Source organism: Azolla caroliniana, unplaced genomic scaffold (genome assembly GCF_043228905.1).
Source record: "Azolla caroliniana isolate FFs.n. ecotype wild unplaced genomic scaffold, voAzoCaro1.0.p SCAF_17, whole genome shotgun sequence".
NCBI classification, from domain to species: Eukaryota; Viridiplantae; Streptophyta; class Polypodiopsida; order Salviniales; family Salviniaceae; genus Azolla; species Azolla caroliniana.
In genome coordinates, this window is record NW_028230452.1 from 13,999,667 (window position 1) to 14,018,185 (window position 18,519).

The 18,519-nt window shown below is 38.3% G+C and overlaps 3 protein-coding genes across 4 annotated transcripts; 1 reads left to right on the forward strand and 2 right to left on the reverse strand.

The window, feature by feature from the left end:
- The first annotated feature begins 4,170 nt into the window (after positions 1-4,170).
- On the forward strand, positions 4,171-7,009 carry LOC147853219 (pentatricopeptide repeat-containing protein At2g33680-like). The gene has a single exon (XM_087333527.1). The coding sequence runs from the start codon at positions 4,319-4,321 to the stop codon at positions 6,992-6,994; it is 2,676 nt and encodes an 891-aa protein (XP_087189653.1). The 5' UTR covers positions 4,171-4,318; the 3' UTR covers positions 6,995-7,009.
- A 1,010-nt stretch (positions 7,010-8,019) lies between these two features.
- On the reverse strand, positions 8,020-10,349 carry LOC147853220 (pentatricopeptide repeat-containing protein At2g13600-like). Its single transcript, XM_087333692.1, has one exon. The coding sequence runs from the start codon at positions 10,273-10,275 to the stop codon at positions 8,617-8,619; it is 1,659 nt and encodes a 552-aa protein (XP_087189818.1). The 5' UTR covers positions 10,276-10,349; the 3' UTR covers positions 8,020-8,616.
- Positions 10,350-13,851: 3,502 nt separating this feature from the next.
- Positions 13,852-16,079, reverse strand: LOC147853221 (uncharacterized). 2 transcript variants are annotated; one of them, XM_087332823.1, is made up of 6 exons: positions 15,959-16,079; positions 15,707-15,809; positions 15,366-15,458; positions 14,875-14,995; positions 14,377-14,619; positions 13,852-14,218 (listed from the first exon to the last, which is right to left on the reverse strand). In XM_087332823.1, exons 1-6 carry the CDS (start codon positions 15,964-15,966, stop codon positions 14,088-14,090), a joined length of 699 nt encoding a protein of 232 aa, XP_087188949.1. In that variant the 5' UTR covers positions 15,967-16,079; the 3' UTR covers positions 13,852-14,087. The 2 variants fall into 2 exon arrangements, with proteins under 2 accessions (XP_087188949.1, XP_087188948.1); XM_087332822.1 differs by having other exon boundaries at positions 15,707-15,812.
- Between the last annotated feature and the right edge of the window lie 2,440 nt (positions 16,080-18,519).

The window sequence follows — 18,519 nt, forward strand, 5'->3', positions numbered from 1 at the left end:
AAGACAAAATTCAAGGATATTAGAGTTATTTCCCCTTTCAATTATTCTCTTAGCAATTGCGGGAAAACTTTGGTTTATCGTCATTATGTTGGCCAAGGACAATAGAGGTATGTATACTATTATAGCTCCAAAGGTATTAGGGTTCAATATCTTTGGCGCTATCTAAACAAAAAAATCTAATATTATTGTCTCAAAATTCATCACATTGTTTTAATATTTTCTACCTCTCACCACAAGCTCTCTCTCTCTCTTTCTCTCTCTCTCTCTTAGAATTGCTTGAAAATCAAGCAAAAAGATCCAAAAGACACATAAAAGCAAAATTTTGTGTTTCAATTGGATGCAAGATCGTATCTAGAAAATCAGTTTGGAAGATGGGAAGCAACACACTTGCTTCATGATGCATCGCTAGATTCCTCAGTAAATGAGGCCTTTTGCAATGCCAATGTGTCATGACATGGGACTAATGTGGACTCGGCTTATGCTTCACACATTATACTACAAATTTATACCATATTCTTCACTGAAAAGGGAAACGACACACATCAATACATGTTAGAGTCATCCAATTATCTGCCATCTGAAACCATTGCTTCCACATGACTTAGATCACACACATTGTTATTTGAGACGTGGTGTTGGGGCACGACTGAAAAGGAAAATTGTCACGGACACACCAACCATGGACTACGACGGAGCATGGATGACGAAAGTGGAACCGGAAGTGACAAGGCTAGGAACTCTAGAAGTTGTGGGCAACAAGACTATGAAGATAGGAAGCTAGGGTTAACTGGAGAGCATGAAGACAAATATGAAGATGAAGGAGACAATATGGCATGCACTGAAAATACTAGATTGATGTGTCAATGACTGGTGTTGAATCCCTTGAAAGGGACCAAAGAGGTTACAAGCATTTATACAAGTTCTAAGATTGAATATCTCTAGAATATACCTTAGAATATTTCTACAATATATTAACAAAAATATGAGCTAAATTATACAATATTAAACTATATTCATGTTCACAAGAGTTTCCATATGGTCTAACACAACACTATGTACTAGGTGTGTTATAGGTCGGAGGTTCGAGTCTAGAATGTGACAAAAATGACACACATCAATAAATGTTATCTATAGAATCTGAAACCTTGCTTCCATGTGACTTAGTAGTCGACTATGCACACTTTGGACACATAAGTGATAGTAAGTTGTTAGATTTCTAAATGTCAAGGCCTATGGTTCAAGACTCAACTTTCATGCCTCTCAATATTACACCATACTTTTGTTTTTCCTAATATATTGGATGCCACTCTAGAATGGCCTCCTCCTTCTTCTTCTTCGCTCTCTCTCACTCTCTTAGAGAGACAATGCCACCAGGCATACTTTCAAGAGCCACGAACTAAGGGGTGGCTCTTTGACTCATTAGTGACCCCTTCCCTCATGTATGCATCAGTGGTTTGGGCTCCAAGGCTACCATCTTTCATGTGAACGAAATTAGAGCAACCATTGGTGACGATGTTATCACGTCAACTCTGAAGCAAATCGACAGTACTACATGACATTATTAGAGCAGAGTTCACTTTACCCCCGATGTTAGTAGACGCACTTTTCCAACTCGTCGTTTTTATTCATAGGATACATAGCCAACCACAAGATGGGATATCTCGTCAAGCTTTTGAGGCATCTTAATCACTATATCAATCTGGAGATACTAGCTCTTTAGTATAGCATTGTAGTGAGTTGGCTTCTTGCAAATGGCCTAGACATTAATAACCTACCTCCCCTTAGGTACAACCATGAGACTAATAACACTTTAATATCTCATGAGGATCGTAACAAAATAATACACCAAGAAATATAGAAAATTTACACTCGATATAAATAGATCAACCCTCTAGATCCACTCCCATCTAAAACGTTACATACTATAAGGAACACCTTCACACACTTCTGTAAGTTAGGTTTTATTACACGACCAAAATATCTAGATACATTCTTAACAAATACACTAAGGGTTGCCATTGGACAACTTAGAAGATCATCTCACCAACTTGAGATTGAGAATGTTCATACCAATGGAGTCCCTTGTTATGTACACATAACGTTGGTGAGGGTAGGTCACTAATATTTACATTAGTGAAGGGTATGTTCACTATTATTAAAAAGGGGACTAATGATTGGATAGAATGAATGATATGTGCATGCACTATCATGATTTAGACAACCAATGAATAGAGAGCCTTTTAGAAAGGCACATCTATTCAAGGGGCCTAGGAAAAGGTATAAATATGAGGCTTAGCTACCCTCATAGGAATCACGTCAGAAGGCTGCTGTCGTAGACACCGGTGGTGCGGGCTAGGCTTTCGTCTCGACGATCGTGTTTATCTCTTCCAAGGTATTAGTCATCCTAATATCCGGCGGTATGGGACGTCGGTGGTAGGTTGGCTATGTCTAGATCATAGCTCGGGGGTGGTCGGGTGGAACGGGTTCTTCTATCCAATCTATTTTCTTCCTTTTTACTTGATTTGGTCTATTGATTAGTAATAGACTCTTAACATCCCTAGAGAGGAAAAGATATGTAGATTATGTCACATGAAGATAGAGGATGAGTATCACTTTACATGCAAGTGTCCAACTTACACTGAGATAAGGGCAACACAAACATACTCGGCCCCTCTCCCACCCTCCACAAACTATTAGATACTCTAGACACAAATAAATTAGGTAGATATATCTTAGAGCTAAAACAATAGAGAGAATAAGCTACAAAATGTTAACAAAAACCTTTCTAATATTCACCAACATGTAAAGAATGAAAATTTTCAGGGATAGGGAGACAATGAATGTGGACACACCTACACCACTCGGCCTCTCCATTGTTGAAGTAGAAAACCAAAGAACAACTAAATGCCCTTGGATGTCAGGCTTCAAAGCAACTCGACGTGATGTAGAAGCAACCAAGAAGATAAGGGAACATGAGTTACACTACCTAGAAGCTATGGTTGGGGTACCACACGGCAACACGCCACACCCAAATCGAAACCCTTTGACCTTCCGTTTCTTTTTGAGAGAGTTGGATGAAAATGAAACTAGGCCTAGTACAAAGTCATTTCTTTTATATAATATGTTACCTACACCATAACATGCTTTGTACACATGCTATAACTCTTTTGGCTTAAGTTCTATTTTGACCAATTTTGGTCTTAGAAGGCGAACTTAATATATCGTTCTTTCTTTCTTTCTTCTTTCTCTAGACTCTCTCTCTCTCTCTCATATTTGTTGTTTCTCTGCAAAACATGTTTATGAGGGACTTCATCAACCACATACTCGTATTTCAAGCCATTATTTTACTACTAAGCCCCTTTTCTTAGGATCAGATGACTTCACATGTACTCTTGCTTGCAACTTACATGTTCTATCTTAAAATCTTTGTCATGTATTGTGTTGAGAACTTCATAGGAACCTATGGGGAATATCTACAATGCAATCTATGAATATGATATTAAGAAGCTCATATGAATCCCAAATTTGGTGCACATGTAACTGTTCTTATAGTAGTACAACATGTAACAGTTCTTATGGTCTCTTGTATTTGCAACCTAAGACGTAGAAGTAATTAATGGTTCAAAACCACAAGTAACCTATAAATCCCATTTTTCTAGAATAATAGGATTTGGTAACAGGAAATAGTCAATCATTGGGCGAAGGGTTCATGGTAATCTTATTCTTAATGGAATGATTGGAGGTGTGTATATGCATGAGCATGCTGATTTGTGTGAAACCATATGTCATGGACTCTATTTCTTCTAATTTTGAAATGCTTCGCTGTTTTTAAATGGTTTGGTGGTTCCGTTTAGGCTTGAGCTTCCTCAGCCGGTTTGAGCTCAATTAGGTTTGGCTTGGGCCTTTCGAAACAGGTTAAGCCTTAACTAGTTTAGAGATCAGTTTAGTTTAGGCTTGACAGGTTTGTCTTGGACGAGGTCAAACTGGTTAACTGAAACCTAACCATTGCCGATTCCAAGTCGGGATTGACAAAACTTGGGTTCGGGCCCGAACCGAGCCGTGAAACCGTGGTGTAACCGGCTCGGTTTATGTAGTTCTAGAGATAAGCAAATGGCTCGAGTTCGGTTCAAGGGTACCGTTTGCTGCTTCTCAACCCCAACAATTCCTTCTTTAAGTTTCTGTTGTAAAGAAACACCTGCCAACATAACCCTAATACTTGAAGAAAAATGAATTTGAGGAACAGATGAGAAGCATTGGATGATTTGCTTTGATTTGATTTAATTATATTTGATCTGATATGGTTTGATTGTATTGAAGAATGGCCATGGAAGAAGAGGAAGACGACAACCTAGCTGACACCTGCTTCAATCCAAGGACATGGCTCCCTTCACAAATCCTTCCTGCCCATTTGCTCTACGAGCAAATGCAACAGAGTGGCATTACTCCCAACAAATACATATACCCTGCAACCTTAAAAGTATGTGGCGACCTCCGAGAACTGAAACAAGGTAGGGTTCTGCATGATCATGTTCTTAGACATGGTCTTGAATCAGACATTGTCATTGGAAGTGCCCTTGTTGATCTGTATTGCAAGTGTGGAAGCCTCGATGAATCATCCCATTTGTTCCATAACTTGCCCATCAGAAATGTTGTCACTTGGGGTGCTTTGATCTCTGGCTATGCTCAGTATGGCTATGGTGACTCTGCATCTCAACTCTTTGCTAGGATGAAGATGGAAGGCATTAAGCCCAACAAGGTAGTCTTTTTGAGCATTTTGAAGGCTTTCGGTGCTAGTGCAAGATTGCAAAAGGGTAGATTGTTCCATAATGAGATCCTTAGAAGTGGATTTGAAAAAGATTTGGCGGTTGCAAACATGTTGATTTTCATGTATTCTAGAGGGGGAAATATGGAGGAGGCATACTCTGTTTTCAGAATGTTAAGGTTTCGTAATGTTGTGTCATGGGGAACACTATTAAGTGGGTATATGCAACAAGACCGAGGAGAGATTGTGCTCAAACTCATAGAAAAAATGGATCTTGATGGCATTAAGCCCAACACATTTATCTTTTCATGCATCTTGAAGGCATGTGGTGGCACTGAATCTTCAAAGCAAGGAAAGTTGGTGCATGACCAGATCATTAGAAACAAACTTGAGACCGATACTGTGCTTTCTAGTTGCTTAATTGACATGTATTCAGAGCAAGGGATTCTGCATGAAGGTCGATATGTGTTTGATAAACTAAAAGACAGAAATATAGTTTCATGGAATGTGATGATGTGTGGGTATGTCCATCACGGACACAGTCTCCATGCACTCAGCTTCTTTGCTAAGATGAACCAAGAGGGCGCAGAGCCAAACAAAGCAACTTACTTATACCTTTTACAGGCATGTGGTGATTCCGGAGGTATATTAGAGGGCAACATGTTGCATGCTCATATAGTTGAAAGTGCAACTGTAGTGGATGTGATTATTGGAAGCTCGCTTATTGACATGTATACCAAATGTGGGGGTTTAGAGGATGCTCATGAGGTTTTCTGTAGATTATCTAAGAGGAATGTGATCTCATGGAGTGCCATTATCAGGGGATATGCTTATCATGGACATCATCTTCATGCTTTGGAACTCTTTGAAAGAATGAAAGAAGAAGACATACAACCTGACAAAGTTACCTTTCTATGTGCTTTAAAGGCCATTGGAAACCTAAGGATGATGATACAGGGAACACTAATTCATGACTCTGTTATTCTAATAGGACTAGAATCAGATGTGATGATTGGGAATGGTCTTATGCACATGTATTGCAGCTGTGGCAGCTTTGAATCTGCTTGCAAAGTGTTTGATAACATGCCTAATAGAGATGTTGTATCTTGGAGTGCAATGATCACAGCACATGCTGCTCATGGTGACATTGCAATAGCATTTGGCCTTTTCAAGAGGATGCAACAAGAGAAAATAATTCCTGATAGAGTTACATTGTTATGCATGGTAAAAGCGTGTGGCATAATCGGAGCATTAGATCAGGGCAAGCTTATACATGACTATATCCAACACAATGGAGCCGATTTAGAATTAGCTGTAGGGAATGCACTTGTTGATATGTATGCAAGATGTGGGAGCTTGGAAGACTCATCGAGAGTGTTTCATAACTTATCGGAACCAGACATTATTTCATGGGGAGCAATGATTGCTGGATATGCAGAGCATGGTAGCTTTAATGAGGCATGGGAATGCTTGCAAGCTATGGAAAGGCGAGGGTTAGTGCCGAATGGTATTATGTTTACTTCCATTCTTTCAGCATGTGGTCGGTCTGGTAATATCAATACAGGGCATCTATATTTTCGGCTTATGATCGAGCGATATGGTATAATACCTACTTTTGAGCATGTTAACTGCATGGGTGACCTTTTTGGTCATGCAGGCTGCTTAGAGGATGCTATGCAGCTATTGCAATGTATGCCAAACCAACCTGACCTTACTGGGTGGATGTCTCTCCTGACAGCATGTAGAACACATGGTAATAGAGAAGTAGGGAAGAAATCCTTCTATAAAATATCAGAACAAGATCTAAGCTATGCAGGAGGATACGATTTCATGGCGGATATTTATGCCGATGGTGAGGACCGGGAAGTTGCATCAAAGATTCAGGAATTAAGGTCTATGAGTAAGGCCTGGAAAAAACCTGGAAAAGCATGGATGGAGATTGGGAACAATATTTATGAGTTTATTGTTGGGGATAAGTCACACCCTCGATATGAAGACATTCGATCGAAGTTGGGAAGTTTGAGTGGTTTGATGAAGAAAGGAGGGTATCTACCACACCTTGATGTAGTAACTGACCGATTGATTGGGAAAGATGAGGGGTTTAATAATGGCAGTGAAACCCAAATGTGTACTAACAGTAATATATTTTCAAACATTTCTAAAAGAGAAGAAGATAATACGTTAAATGTTTTTCGTGGTGTTCATTCCATGTGTATGTATGTGCATGTGTGAGTCTCTTGTTTATAGATTGTATTCTAATTGTAATACATTGTCGAAACGTTTTTTAAGAGAGAAGATGAGACATTCGGTGTTTAAAATCAAGAAGATAAATTCATAGCAAATGATTCTATGTTGGTCTTAGAAACTAGGATTTGATTGAATCTAAGTGTATATACTCCATGTTTAGACAATGTGTCATCTTGAGAGAACAAATCATTTCCATTGAGGATAATCAGGTGACAGAAACGGATTGCTTGTAAATTACCTTCATCCCATTCAAGTTCACTATGAAAAAACCAATATGAGATGAAATTATCCTTTCCGTCTCCAATTATTATTGTCGCACATTCACCTTTCTCTTGTTTTGTCCAAGATTCTGGGCTCCATTATGGGCCCCATATTCCATTTGTCTTTGCATATGTTTACACATATTGAGATCCATTTTGGATGTTTGATCCTATCTACAAAAACCTATGAAGTCTCTTTGCATCCACCAATATATTTTATAATATGGATATACTTTTTAGTAGATTTTAATCACCATAGTGGTAAAAAATCCCTTATATTTTAGTTTAAAATATTATGAAATATCTCTCCCATGGACATTTTGTAAACAATACATGACCATAACAAAATGGCATCTGACAATTTACATGCACATATGCTCTCTGCTTTCCGAATAAAGTAACTGATCAAAATAAGGAAGGATTTCTTTTTCCCTGTGATATGCCTTGCAGATAATTTATTCTACTCGATTTAGATGTAGAGCACAAACATTCTATAGTTGAACACTCAGCTGTCTAGTGAATGAATTTGTCTCAAGTGAGGTGCTCAAGTTTTTAATGCTACAGAATGCACTTAAAACAAATTCTGTTCACTCCAAAAGAATAACAGACAAAGATTATGTTCCATATTAAGTTAGATTAGGCCACTCATGCCTCAGAATAAACCACTGCCAAACACTGTACTTTGAAATTGTTGCCTTTACACATAAATTTTCCCGAAGGGATTGGTTAAACCACGCATGGACTCTATGCCCAAACATGATAAAATACACTTGGTTCTAATAAGATACACTCTTGAATCAATATGCAGTCATCTGTTATGGTGGGAACATTTCAAATCTGTTATACGATGTACAGGGGAAATACTTTCACATTGTGCTTTAGTACCATAATGTCTTATTTGACTTGAATTTATATTTCTTACAACTTGCATTTACATAGGTGACTATCCTGTCTTTCTAGCATTTCGAATTCAATTTGCATACCAATGTGGTCATTCAAAAGCGTGATTCCAATGCATGGTCTTGGACTGATAACCTCTATCAGAGTCAGTTCCAAGGCTTCGTACATGTTCCATATTTTTCTTCTGATGTTTGAGGAAGGATGCATAAACCCTAGCCATGACATCTGAAGCCTCTTATAAGATGTATAAAGACAATACTTGCACATTGTATTGTAGTACCTTTCTAGAGTTTAACGATTCAAGTTATCCATCACAAGATAAATTCCCACTCCGTCATATTGAGATCTTTGTGATTCCCACATTACTGCACTTTGGCTTTGGGTCTTGCGTTTGAAACTTTGGGTTCGAATCACACTTAAGTTTTGTATTCATTCACGAACGTGGCATTAACTCTGCAACATTTTTAATCTCATGGCTTGTACCTTTTCAGCATCCTGTTTCATGTTAGAGGCCGAATAGATATTAGCCATGAGGGTATAATGAGCATCATTACTATGTAGTTGTGATGCATTTTCAAAGGCAAACCTCCCTAGATCCACATATCCCCATTTCCGACATGCACCTAAAAGAGCAGCCCAAACCGGTGGATAGTCTGAACATGGCATCTTCTTAATTGCTGTCACTGCCTTATCTATATGTCCGGCCCGACCAAATATATCCACCATGCAAGTATAGTGCTCTAAATCTAGAAACATGCCATGACTTTGACTCATGTTAACAAAACATGTTTCTCCCTCATCCACCAAGCCAGAGTGACTACATGCATTGAGCAAACATAAGAAAGTGACAATATTTGGGGTTAGCCCTTCAGATACCATTTGTTTGAAACATGCCATCGCTTCTATTCCTTGGCCTCCTTGGGCATATCCCGAGATCAATGCATTCCAAGAGGTAATGCTCCGATTCGGAAGCTTTTGAAGCACTTCGTATGCTTTCAGAAGAGCCCCACATCTCGCATACATATCAACCAAAGCAGTGCCAAGCACAGCATCGTTTTCTAGCAACCCTTGCTTATCAATTTCATCATGGATCTCCTTTCCTTTGTCAAATGCTCCCATGGATCCACAAGCTTTTAAGACGCAAGTGAATGTGATTTCATCAGGCAATATGCCGTCTTGTCTCATCGATTCAAGACAATCTAGTGCTTCTTCAGCCCTACATTGTTGTAAATATCCTGAAATCAGTGCATTCCATGAGACTATATTTCGAGTCGACCCTAGATCAGAGAGAGCTTTTCGAGCTTTTACAAGGCACCCGCATCTCGCATACATATCAACCAAAGCATTCCCAAGACGGACATCATCGTCTTTCAACAAACGTTTGGCCATAATCTCATCATGAACCTCTTCACCCATGCAAAGCTTTCTCATGCGTCCACAAACTTTCAAAATACAAGTAAACGTGATAGAATTAGGTGCTATACCTTCATTCTTCATGCATTCAAAGCAATTTAATGCTTCCTCATCTTGCCCCAACCGAATATATCCTGTTATTAGAGCATTCCAAGTGGCCACATTTCGGGTCGGCATCTTGCAAAGCACATGCTTTGCTTCTATCAACACACCAAATTTAGCATACATATCCACCAAAGCATTGCTAAGCACAACATGTTTGTTGCTCTCCAATAAACCCTTATTCATAATCTCGCTATGAATCAATCTCCCCTTCTTTATGGCTGGAATGGATCCACAAGCCTTCAACAGAGAAGTATATGTTACAGAATCAGACGAGAAGCCATCACTCTGCATCTCATCATAAGCTTTCATGGCCTCCTCACATTGACCCAAATGGGTATACCCTGAGATGAGGGCAGACCAAGAGACACTATCCCTGAAAGGAAGGTTTTCAAGGACTTGGTGGGCTTTTGTGATCATACCACATTTTGCATACATACTCACCAGAGTGTTACCCACATAAGGGCTCCTCTCAAGTAAGCCCTTCTTCAGAATGCTTGTGTGAGCTCTCATACCTCTGCATAGATCTTTCTTCTGTGTGCAGTCCTTCAGTAAGGCCACAAAGGCCATACCTTCCTTGCATTGCTTCATGAGCAAGACAAGAGCAGCCCTGTTCTACTCTTTGAGTTTCCATGCTAATATTTATGTGAATCAATCAATAGTGGTCATTCATTACTCTTGTGTTTTTTTCTACACTAGTCCAAAGTGTCCATAGGATGCAATCGATCCGGTTCGAAACCTCGGATCGCCCACAAGAGACTCTTCTTGTTACGTTCGGACTCGGTGAATCAATATGTATGTTACACCCCTAGATTATGGGGGGGACAAGTACACACGGTCGAGACACCAATTAGGACACAAATCGTAGTTATATCTCATTATGAATACACAAGATTACAACCGTCCCAAATTAGGATAAACCACTCGGAGTTGGGACTGAGTCGGAACAACTCCCTGAAACCACCATAAGGGGGAGATGGCAAAATGATTACACACTTCTTAGATCTGAGATGAGAATGAGAAAGTGTGAGAGAATGGATATCAGAAAATGGTAATGTGGGAATAGTTACACATGAGGAAGGATCCGCCCTATATAGGCCAAATATGGTCGTTGGGTGGTCCCCTTGGGACTGCCCATTGAGACTATGTTATCCCATCCCAAGGTGGAGCCTTCTTTGGGACTGGGACTGGGACTAGCGCCCATGATGAGTCCCAACTCACATTGGGACAACTTATGGACACCACAATGTATCCTACACATATCCGATGTCCACAAGATGCTTTCTAGTTCGAAACCTCGGATTGACCACGAGAGACTCTTGTTACATTTGGACTCAGTTTGGTTTTTCAATACACTTGGATTACATACATGCCTTTCTCTCATTTTTCCTCACGCACAAATTCGTATGTGTATGAAGCTTCAAATTTTTAAACATTCAAGAGTTTCAATAATAATCATACCTTCAATTTAGTGAATCTATAAGCTATAAGTAGAGTTTTTGTGGGGCCGGTTGAAGTCTATTAAATGGCAATGCCTCAAAATGGAATGACCTTGATGTCTTATGGAAAAAGTGATGGACAATAAGCTTGATGATTTTGTCAACTATTCTTTAATTATTGCGATATGTGTGCCAATAAATGCCGTGACAACCCTAACATATAATCATTGCTTCCCATGTCAATGAAACCCACAATAATTAAAGAGTCTAATATGTACTTCTATGATGTATCGTTAAAAGTTTCAAGAGTGATAACAAATTTCTATACTAAACAATTATGTCACTTACATTTCTTGTTATATGAAAAGAAGAATTTTCTTTTTCTTTTTTTCCAAAAAAAAAAAGACTCCTTCCATTAGTTATACAATTTTACAAATGAGATTATTATGTACAAATCTCTGTAGGGACGCGATAGTTCCATCTTATGTGGATGCCCACTAACTCAAGAAAGGGAGAGAACGACCATTGTTGGATGAAGGCTATTCGTTGTCTTTCAACTCCATCGGAGCTGCCCTTGAGGCCATCATATTGGCTCTTTAGAGTGGCTACAATTTCACTCCATATCTCTTGCAGTAACATTGTTGGATATGCGGTTTGGTTGGAGAAGACCCGTCTACACCGTTGTTTCCATAGAATCCAAAGAGTTATTGGGCTGACCAATTCCAACACAACTTGAGATTTGTCATTAAGAGGACTTGAGTGGACTTTGGCGAGGGTGGAGAAAGAAGAAGAAGAATTTTCAATATTGTAAATAAGGAACATTGCATTACTTCAATATATTCCATAAGCTAATTATTCTATATGGTAGAAAAGACTACATGGGAAACAAAGTTATATACATTTACATAATAATGTAAACACTTTTTGCTAGCATCGCTTGCTCTCAAAATGGAAGTGTCACTCTAATCTTCACTCCATTTTGAATGTGAATAGAAGACATCCCCAAGTACAACCTTGCATCGAACTTCACACTCAAAATACTAAAAATTAAGTGTTTACTAGGATCAAACCACAATAAAAAAGGAAGTGCACATAAGCCTTGAGAGGAAAGGAAAGGCAGTGTCAAAAGAAGAACTTTAGTGACCATTTTATATGACATTTTTTGCCACTCCTTCCATGTCTTGCATGGCGAAGCAAGTTGGTGTTTGAAATTGTAGCTTGAATTTTATAGTGATGAAGAGCTTTAGTTGCCAGTTTCATTACACTGTTATTGCTTCTTCCATGTTTTGCACAACAGAAAAAAGGTGTATGAAATTGTAACTTCAATCTTATCATGAAGAAGAGCTTTTGTAGTCATTTGCATTACACTTTATCACTTTTCGTTGCTTCTACCATGTCTTGTGTGCCAAAAAAAGGTGTTTGAAATCGTAGATTGAATCTTATTGGAAAACTAGCTCTAGCTCTTCTTGATGAACAATTATGGATAATGTGGAAGTTACTTCCTTGTTTATAAGGAAAACAAAAGGTGTTGGATAAACTAGTTGTTGCCATCTTAATTTTAATATTTACACCAAAAAAACTTAAAAGGTGACTCAATTGATAGGTAGCTATAAAGCTCATTTTGTCTGGTCATAGTTCCATTGATCATGAAAATTTATATTTCCTCATAAAGAACTAGACCAAAAAGTCCTTTGTGCACACTCAAGAATCATGCACTTTGTCAAAATTAGTGCAATTCATTGAGCGTATACTAGTCCCTTCTGTATTTTGGGATTCTTTTCCTTTGACATTTTGATGTGTCTCCACATTTATGCCTACACATACTGGTCCCTTCCGTATTTTGGGATTCTTTTCCTTTGACATTTTGATGTGTCTCCACATTTATGCCTACACATACTGGTCCCTTCCGTATTTTGGCATTCTTTTGCTATGACATTTTGACGTGACTCCACATTTATTCCCACATATACTAGTCCCTTCCGTATTTTGGCATTCTTTTGCTTCGACATTTTGACGTGTCTCCATATTTATGCCTACACTCACTCATATCACCAAGGATGCCATGAGATCTCTATTGTTGTCGCGTCTCGTCTATTTTCTCATGATTTTAAAGGCAACTCTTTGAAAACATGCTTTGAAATAGTAACTTTAATACCCTCATACCCAAGGTTTCACCTTTGATGGTAGTCATATAAGGATATAACAAAAACTAGAGCATACCTCCTTATTCACACTTATTGGGTAGTAATATATTATTATTGGTGTACCCGGTTGAAGCTTGTCATGAATTGGAACAAGTTCATCATATCCCTCCATTGAAGCATTAAGTGGCTCTAGCGATAGCAAGTGAGGATAGCAAGTCTCACTTACGACACATTATGACAAAAGAATATTGACCAAACTATTCCACAATAAGTTGGGGCTTTTAAAAAAAGACTCCTTTGACACCATGAACAAGAAGATGGTTTCAGGTCTTCCATGGAGTTAGAAATCTTCTCGACTTTGAATTCTTCTGCCCACCATGCATGATTAATCTGAAAGATAGTGTGGCTAAGATATTCTTAACTTCTAGAATCAATTATGAGTCCAAAAGAATGTCTTCACAAGAAACCATTACAAAACTTATGTAGTCCATCCCACCAGTTGACATTGACCCTCTCTAGGAATTACTTAATCCTTCTATTATGGACTTGAAATGTCCAAGATTTATGCAAACTAGACAAAAAGGTTTGTCCTCTCAGCAAAATTGATACATCATATTGCATTGTTTGGTAGTTGCATTGTTATGCTATTACAATGGATATGAAGTATTATGTATGATACAAGTGTCTACACCAGACAACAAGAGTCAATGGTGTACTAATTTTTACAGGTAAAAGATACATATGCATATTCACATGGTTTTCCTTGGATGAATGTAAAACCCACTGAATTTGAGCTACTTCTAATTTGTGTAAGAATAGGCTATTTTTTCTTGCTCTTTGCAAATGAAGCTGCACTTCCTGGTGCCCCGACTCCTCGCTTTTTCTTATTAGTAGGTACTTGTGTCTGCGCTTCAAAGTTATCAAGTTCCTCAACAGCTTTCCTTTCAGCAACTTCACAAAATTTCAAAAAAAAGAGAGGCAACAGGCTCAGTTCAAATTCAAACCAAGAGTGAATTATCAGAATGCCATAATTCTGAAGAGCCATTCCAAGTTTTCAAAATAAAACAGGCAATGATGAATGAAACTACAAATATATCGATGCATCTTACTCATCATAGGCGATACACATGACACTCTTGGTACATTTGCATCACAATCAATGGGCTTAAGTAGGTGTCCATTTGATGATGTATGTGGTGGAAACGAATCTTTATATTCTGGAAGGAATTTGTGATTCACAAAGCTAGCTGAAAGGATCTGCAAATTTGCATTAACATCATGTTCATTCATTGGTCTTGATGCATTCAGTGATCTCGGTACTGTAGGGTCTTGATGGCTTTGTAATCTAACAGCTGTTATGAAAAGAATATACCAAATCTTAACAGCTGAAGTTTTATACATTTTTCTTTCCCAATGTGATATAACTGTGAAAACATCAAAAGTACCCCTTATGTATGGGGGGATACTAGAATACCATTTAATTCAAAAAATCATCAGCAGATCCCTCTGTAGTATCAAAATTCCTTAGGGGGTATTCTAGGGACTGTTTTAAAACTTAAGGGTACACTAATGAAATCTCCAAAATGAGTATGCAAAAAAACCCTGACCGTCAAAATGTCGCCTTTGCTTTTCCATAGAATGGAGCCTTGTCAAAAGTTGAAGCATTTCTTCCCTGATTGATCTCTGCCTACTCCATACCACTTTCTCTGCAACCATCCTTTCATGCTTCTGGTGTACCATAAGAATATTGTGTGCAATTAGCATATTATCTGAATTAAGACAACAATGTGTAAAATGGCTGATCATCTCACTCAAAAATGGAAAATTTATCTCAATCAGTACATATCCACATATTGAGACCTTTTACTTAATCAAATTCCAACATTATTGATGAAATAATTCAAATATGGTATCCATATCTTCCTATCCAATCCTTCTACATCACCAACTTACATACATTTTCATGACACTGTTGATGATAAAATAATACCAACAGAAGACACAAAAAATACACTACTCTGAAAACCAGGGACACCAAATTTCAAACTACTCTACGAGACAAAAAAGAGAAACGGAGATGAAAGAATCATTTCCAAACCTTTATGTTTGCAGTATCTCGCTCATAATACTGAGTTGAATCTGTGATTCTTGCAGACCGATGTGCAACGTAGAAATCATGTGGATGTCCACCCTGATTTTCACATATACAAATAACATCATCACAATGGTGTAGAAACAGAAACAAGAAAAAAACTTGAGAGTATAGTCGCAATATGTCAAGATAGTAATGCAAAGGAAGTATGATGATTGATAATGGACAATGTATGATATGTAATATATGATGGAAATTGATGCATGATGGGAAATGCAAGACCGTGAATATATATTATGGATCATGAACGATGGGCATGTCGATGTATAATGCATGACGCAAATTACCAATTCCCATGGCTTGCAGAGAGCATTCATGAGAGCAGCAGCTTCTAGATCAACCTCCATTTTCTCACCCTTAGGAAATGTGGTAGATTGTCTTGGTTTTTCCCTGCTACGAAAAGAAAAAAAGTAAAAGAAAAGAAAAACTTATTTCTGATCAGAAGAAGGAAAAGAGATTGGCCGGAAGAAGAAGAGGAGGATTGAATGAACAGAAGAAGAAGAAGAAGAAGAAGAAGAAGAAGAAGAGATTTGACTTACATCGTCATCTTCGTCTTGCAGGGGGTCTGGTCTGTCTGCAAGGTTAAGCTTGGCGGATTTGGCCATGGCGGAAAGACCCCTGTTCTTTGGTCAGATCAAGAGCGACACGTCTTTTCCCTGTCAACAAACAACACCTCATATATACATACATACATATATGTATATATGGCCTTGGCAAGCTTTCCTAATTTAGACCCCCATCTTTGCCATTTTTAGACATCATACAAATTCATACTCAATAAAGACGACCAATACATATTTGGTGGTGGTGGTGGTACCTAGACTCCACAGGGCCAAGCCTCCACCAAAATCTCACTCTAAAGATCCGTCCATATTTTTACGCTATCACCACATGTCGCATATTGGCTTGACAATATGTGTATGTGTAGAAAGTTTACGTATGCAGAAGCTAACGACAGAAAGCAGCCGGCTCAACCGGGCTACCAGAAGACAGTTAGGTAAACACCGAGATTCGGTGAGAGTGAGAGTGAAAGAGACTGAGTGATCAGACAACAACAAAATTCTATTCCAAGTAAAGACTCAGTACATATAATGTGCTCAATGAGCACTTTTATACAAGCCCTTCAAAGGAATAATAGAAGTATGACAAGTACTTCGATGCTCATCAATGAACTACTGACACTATCAGCCTATAATATTCCTATTTACTAAAATAGGAATATAGGCTCCTAACAGCCTGTTAGCTCCTAGCCGATCCGGCCAAGCCGATCGGTCTCTATCTGATTTGGCTTTCGATTTTTTCAACCGATCCGGCCTAGCCGACCAGTCTCTATCTGATTCGGCTTTTGGCTTCTTCAGCTGATCTGGCCTATGTTGAGGTTGTCTCTCAACAGTATGTATACGTATTTTACGTCATCACCACATGTGGTGTATTGACTTGACTATACATATACGTATACATATTTTATGCCATCACTATAGGTGGTGTATTGACAAGACTATACATTGGCTTTACTATACATATTACATATATGTATTTTACACCATCACCACATGTGGTTTATTGCCTTGACTATACATTGGCCCAACTATACATATACGTATACATATTTTATGCCATCACCACATGTGGTGTATTGACCTTACTATACATTGGCTTGACTATACATATACATATACGTATTTTACACCATCACCACATGTGGTGTATTGACTTGACTATACATTGGCCCAACTATACATATACGTATACATATTTTATGCCATCACCACATGTGGTGTATTGACCTTACTATACATTGGCTTGACTATACATATACATATACGTATTTTACACCATCACCACATGTGGTGTATTGACTTGACTATACATTGGCCCTACTATACATATACATATACATATTTTACACCATCACCACATGTGGTGTATTGACCTGACTATACATTGGCCTCACTATACATTGGTTTGACTATACGTATATGTGTATCTATGTTACACCATCATCACATGTGGTGTATTGATCTGACTATATGTATATGTTTATGTATACACACAACCTTCTTTCAACCTCATTGTATGTCAATGACACCTTCATTGAGTAACCACAACCACTTGCAATGTCGTTTAGATCGGAAATTATGGCCCTTGAAATCTCGCATCATTCATTGTTGAAGTATGTGTGTATAAGTCTGTGTGTGAACGTGCATGGCATGGAGTAAGCCACATCCTATGGATAATTAAAATGCAATACCATGGATTTTGATATTGCCTTCAAATTTGGGTGGTCACATTCAACACCAATGTTTTGGATATATAAGCTATGATTATTGACGATAGTATACTCTCCTCTTATCCCTTACATTGTTTTCTCGAGGATGTCAAAGTTTTGTTATGTTGAGAATGTCATTTCTTACGTTGATAGAAAAATCTTATTGTGTCTCTCCTTGTCTCTCTTTGGTTCACCCCCTTTTCAACCCACATGGAATGAACCACACCATGGGGATGAGAAGATGATGACACGAATGATGGTGGTGATCACCAAATGAGATGGTAACATAGATAGCTATGCACACCACAAGTTCAGGTATAAACCACTACCAATGACAATAATGGTAGTGGTACCATAACCACCTAGAAAACGCAAAGAGAATCAATGAAGAATTGTGAATCAATGTTTTTTTTCCTCCCACACACATTATGATATTAAGAATGCACCCCATATTATCAAATGTTATCTCTAACTGTATTAATATAGCAATTCTTTGTCCAGTACGTATTTTTGCCATTGTAGTGGATGTCACCATCAATATCCCAATAGTATAAAACTGTTGTCACTGGGCTACAATTCCATTTCTTTGGGAATGCCACAACCATTAGGTCTTCATCATTATTACCACCATGGAGGCAAATCAACATCATAACACCTTTCTTTCAATTCACGATTAGATTGGAACGCCACATTCTAGTTGCTCAAACTGCTCAAGAGCCGACTGCTGCAAAGATTTGGCCTACATATCATGTTCCCCATGTAATTATTACCAAGTTTTGGCGGGAAATATGGAAACAACACCACGTTCCAATGACTAGTAATACATAGGTC

Bases quoted from the DNA above. Each gene is read 5' to 3' on its own strand.
- LOC147853221 (XM_087332822.1), bottom strand. The intron at 15,459-15,706 runs GTAATTTGCGTC...TGTGAAAATCAG, and splicing joins TCTGCAAGCCATGGGAATTG to GGTGGACATCCACATGATTT. The intron at 14,620-14,874 runs GTCAGGGTTTTT...TTTTCATAACAG, and splicing joins GCAAAGGCGACATTTTGACG to CTGTTAGATTACAAAGCCAT.
- LOC147853220 (XM_087333692.1), bottom strand. From the start codon at position 10,275: ATGAAGCAATGCAAGGAAGGTATGGCCTTTGTGGCCTTACTGAAGGAC.
- LOC147853219 (XM_087333527.1), top strand. From the start codon at position 4,319: ATGGCCATGGAAGAAGAGGAAGACGACAACCTAGCTGACACCTGCTTC.